Genomic DNA, 4,502 nt, shown 5'->3' with positions numbered 1-4,502 from the left:
GAGAATGAGATTCTCCCGTGGTCTCGCTGGTGATCAACTCAAGCAGATGCTTCTCGTGGGTTGGGTGCGCTCATTTATAGCGAATAACAGTTATGTTGGTTACCGCACACAGAGCGGGAAGTAAATACATTGTAGGGTTCGCCGTTTCATTATATTATACGATATAATTTCGCCAGATGTGTTTTGGAATTAATTAATTCAGTTCAGATGTGTTTTGGAATTAATTAATTCAGTTCAGATGTGTTTTGGAATTAATTAATTCAGTTCCTATTTAGCCTGATGTGTTTTGGAATTAGTTAATTCAGTTCCTATTTAGCCTGATGTACTCTGATGGTGAAGAAATACATAGCACCGCGAGTGACAACTCGAGAGGTGGACAGCTACAGCGCTTATCACCGTCTTTTTCCGTATGTAATAATAGTCATTTAAGGAAACATGGTCCGAGAATAATTACCGGTGTCAGAACAATCACCTTGGATTGATAATGCGCAGTGGTATAAGGTTTACGAAGAAACTATAGAGCTTTAAATGTAAGTGTAGTTTCTTGTTTTGTTTTCGTAAAATAGTTGTCAGATAAATCCATTTAACAGAATGATGATGAATTTAGTTAACTTTTAAAAAAAACATCTAGTTTAGTAATTACACTTAATACTATCTGAGTATGCTCAAAACGTAGTATATTACTCAATACCACTTTATATTATTTTTCGGTTAATAAGATTTTTGGAGCTACATGTATTACATATATATGATGAAAAAGTAGACCTAATATCTACCAGACGATGAGAAATTGAAATTCAACACTTATGTATAATATGGTGAGAGTTAAAACTGGAAATAACAATGAAGCTTTGATAAATGCAACAAACAGAGAAAATGTAAAAATTGTCAGGATAAAACTTCTTATGCGATCAAGTTGCACATGCATACCTATAGAAGATACTGGCTTCCGAAACATGAATTTTTTATTAAATAGTTTGGTACGAACCAACGTTTATTATCTATAGATAAATTCTAGAGCTTTGGATGACAACGTATGCTCATATGAATAAAACGTTTTAGTGGTATATAACTGATATGGCTTTAAATCAGAAGATCTGACAGAACTACTCTTGTTAAAAATGACGCTCTTTAAATCAGCAACTTAAGAATACTAGAACCTTTTAAAAATAAGATTAATAGCGATAGATAATGAGCAACAAATGTTCAGCTATTTAATGTCTCGTTTAGTTCGAGCAAGTCAAGTTTACAGCAACACATGTTCAGTTATTCAATGTCACGTCTAGTTTGAGCAAGTCAAAAGGTTTACAGCAACACATGTTTAGTTATTTAATGTCAGTTTATATTGAGCAAATCAAGTTTACAGCAACGCCTGTTCAGCTATTTAACGTCACGTTTAGAGCAAATCAGGGTTTACATACTTCTATATGTCCAGTTATCTAATGTCACGTTTAGATTGAGTTTACAGCCTTCTACATGTTACAACTGGTAAAAACTAGGGAGGATGAAACGAATCTCTATACCAACTATACGGCATAACCGATGTTACAACTGGTAAAAACTAGAGACGATGAAACGAATCTCTATACCAACTATACGGCATAACCGATGTTACAACTGGTAAAAACTAGAGAAGATGAAACGAATCTCTATACCAACTATACGGCATAACCGATGTTACAACTGGTAAAAACTAGAGAGGATGAAACGAATCTCTATACCAACTATACGGCATAACCGATGTTACAACTGGTAAAAACTAGAGAGGATGAAACGAATCTCTATACCAACTATACGGCATAACCGATGTTACAACTGGTAAAAACTAGAGAGGATGAAACGAATCTCTATACCAACTATACGGCATAACCGCGAAACAGGCAAGACTGTGAAATACACTCCTTGTTCTAAACATGATTTAAACCTGGGAGATGATCTGGACGAAATAGCTGTTATAAGCAACGCTGCGCCAGAAAACGTCAAGTATGGTACCGGATCTCTGACCGCCAACGGGCCACGAGTGGTGCCGGGAATTATAACGTCTACCGGGATGGAACACTCTCGTCTCGTTAATGAGAAAAGAAGTTCGAGTAGCACTCGTCTCCCGATATCATCACCTCTCTACACCACAAAATCATTTGAAAATTTAAAATCAAAATCTGCTTCAAGGCAAAGCCTGCTGGAAACAGCGAGCAGCAAACTGCACGGTAGAGACCATAAGCAGCGATCACGAGAATCTATAACCTTTAGCCACAAAACACACATGGGGTCAGAATTGGAGATTTCTCGAAAAGTAAGAGAGCATCGACGGAAAGAAATCAAGCGAGAATTTGAAAAATGGGAAACGTCTACTTCAAGTAGCGAAAAGGATGGCTGTAACTGGACGTTTGTTTTTGATCCATCAGGCAGTTTGTCCTATTATTGGTCAATGATTGTAAGTGTTGCTTTTCTCTATAATTTCTGGGTAGTGATCTTTCGGTTTGCCTTTAATGAAATAAAAGCGAATACCATTGTGGCCTGGTTAACTTTAGATTATTTTGCAGACATTCTGTATGCTTTAGACATTGTTTTTCATTTTCGTACCGGATATCTGGAAGAAGGAGTGCTACAGACCGACACAATTAAGCTTCGCCATCATTATATGAATTCAACTCTATTTTATATTGATTGTTTATGTCTCTTGCCTATCGATTTCCTTTATCTTTCCATTGGATTTAACTCAATTCTTCGCTGTCTTCGACTGGTAAAAATTTATAGGTTTTGGACATTTTTGGATCGAACTGAGCGACATACAAACTACCCAAATGTCTTTCGTACGGTGATTCTGACTCATTATGTTCTCGTAATCTTCCACTGGAACGCCTGTCTATTTCATATAATATCAGTAAATGGAGGATTCGGTACACGCAGCTGGTTTAACCCTCGCGATGAAACCTGCAATGATGTAGTATGTGAATACCTTCGTTCTTTTTATTGGAGTACCTTAGCACTGACCACCATTGGAGATCTGCCAAGTCCCCGAACTAAAGGAGAATACCTCTTCCTCGTCGTTGAGCTAGTCTTTGGGCTGTTCCTCTTTGCTGCTGTGTTGGGCCATGTGGCTAACATTGTCACCAACGTGAGCACAGCAAGGAAAGAATTTCAAGGTAAGAAAAATACGAACTTTATATTGTTTTTCTAAATATCTATATTCTCACGAATAATATGTATATTCTCACTGTTTATTCTTGTCTTTTAAACCCTCGCTCGAGGAGACTTTAGAAGGTTCAGTTACGCAATGAAAATAATTGTTTAAAAGGTATTGATTATGTTTACGTTTTATTACGTGTTTCTGTTATAATACATTGGAAAAAATATAAAATAATATTAGACATCACACATTGCACTCGTTAATCATATCATATACTACATAGAAATTTAGCCCACAAAACGAACCACGCGAGGGACACAGGAAAATGCCAAATGCTTCAACGGTGAATCATCCTTTTAAATATTATCAACTTGTATGCGTGCAATGCCTGAATTATAAACTTTCAGCTTTAACTAAAATGACCGAGAAATGACTTTTTCTGTATCATAAGACACCAATGTAATATAAAAGAAACACACCTAGTCAACAGCGGGTCTACGAAATTTGATAAGTATTACTTTACGTATGTATCGTTATATTATAAGAAAACATTGTTCAAGGCATGATTTTTCATGACATCTTAGTCATAACAACGTATTTTATTAAAATATCACTTTGATTATACCTCTTGTTTTATTGCAAGAGTAAAATTTAGGATAAATTATACTAAAGCTTTGTTCATTGTTAAGTCAATTTGATATTTAACGAAACAAGAGTAAAATTCAAAATAAAATATACTAAAGCTTTGTTCATTGTTTGATATTTAACGAAACAATAGTAAAATTTACAATAAAATATACTAAAGCTTTGTTCATTGTTTGATATTTAACGAAACAATATTAAAATTTACAATAAAATATACTAAACCTTTGTTCATTGTTAAGTCAGTTTGGTATTTAACGAAAAACAACAACTCGATATGTTTTGTTCAGTTCACTGTGAGTGAGAGAATGTGAGTGTGCCTTAAAATACTCAGCTTAAAGTAAAATGTTTTGTTTTTTTACATTATCGTGCTTTAGGTAAAACACGCGAATATCCTTGTCGCCTCTTTAATTATCTTAGTCCATGAACATGGTGATTTATGTAATATAAATCAAAATAGTTTAAGTGTAATAGTGTTCACTGACACTGAAAGCAAACCATTATTAAATTCTAGGTACTTGTAAATTATTTCGTTCCATTTTAGAAGCTACATGTAGCTAATAATACAAATAGACTTGAATTCTGTGCATTTGCAGAAATAGCCAAAATGTCATTCTAAACAAATTAATCTGTTCATTTTCTGTTTAGTTTCACTGGTGAATATGTTAATAGCTCAATTATGAACAGCTGAGAGACCTAGGTTTTATTTGAGATGTTGGACCAATAACGC

The 4,502-nt window shown here is 34.7% G+C and overlaps 1 protein-coding gene across 1 annotated transcript in view; it reads left to right on the top strand.

The window, feature by feature from the left end:
* Positions 1-347: 347 nt before the first annotated feature.
* The window catches only part of LOC106464461 (cyclic nucleotide-gated cation channel alpha-3-like), a gene marked incomplete at its 3' end in the record, with an annotated part of 32,349 nt that continues 28,194 nt past the window's right edge, over positions 348-4,502 (top strand). Inside the window, 2 exon segments of the mRNA NM_001314154.1 lie at positions 348-530; positions 1,456-3,145. Coding sequence (NP_001301083.1) covers positions 1,835-3,145 — 1,311 coding nt within the window.

Source organism: Limulus polyphemus, unplaced genomic scaffold (assembly GCF_000517525.1).
Source record: "Limulus polyphemus unplaced genomic scaffold, Limulus_polyphemus-2.1.2 Scaffold5017, whole genome shotgun sequence".
In the NCBI taxonomy this organism is placed as follows: domain Eukaryota; kingdom Metazoa; phylum Arthropoda; class Merostomata; order Xiphosura; family Limulidae; genus Limulus; species Limulus polyphemus.
Note: the sequence above shows the minus strand (reverse complement) of the source record. Positions and strands in the feature narration are given on the sequence as shown.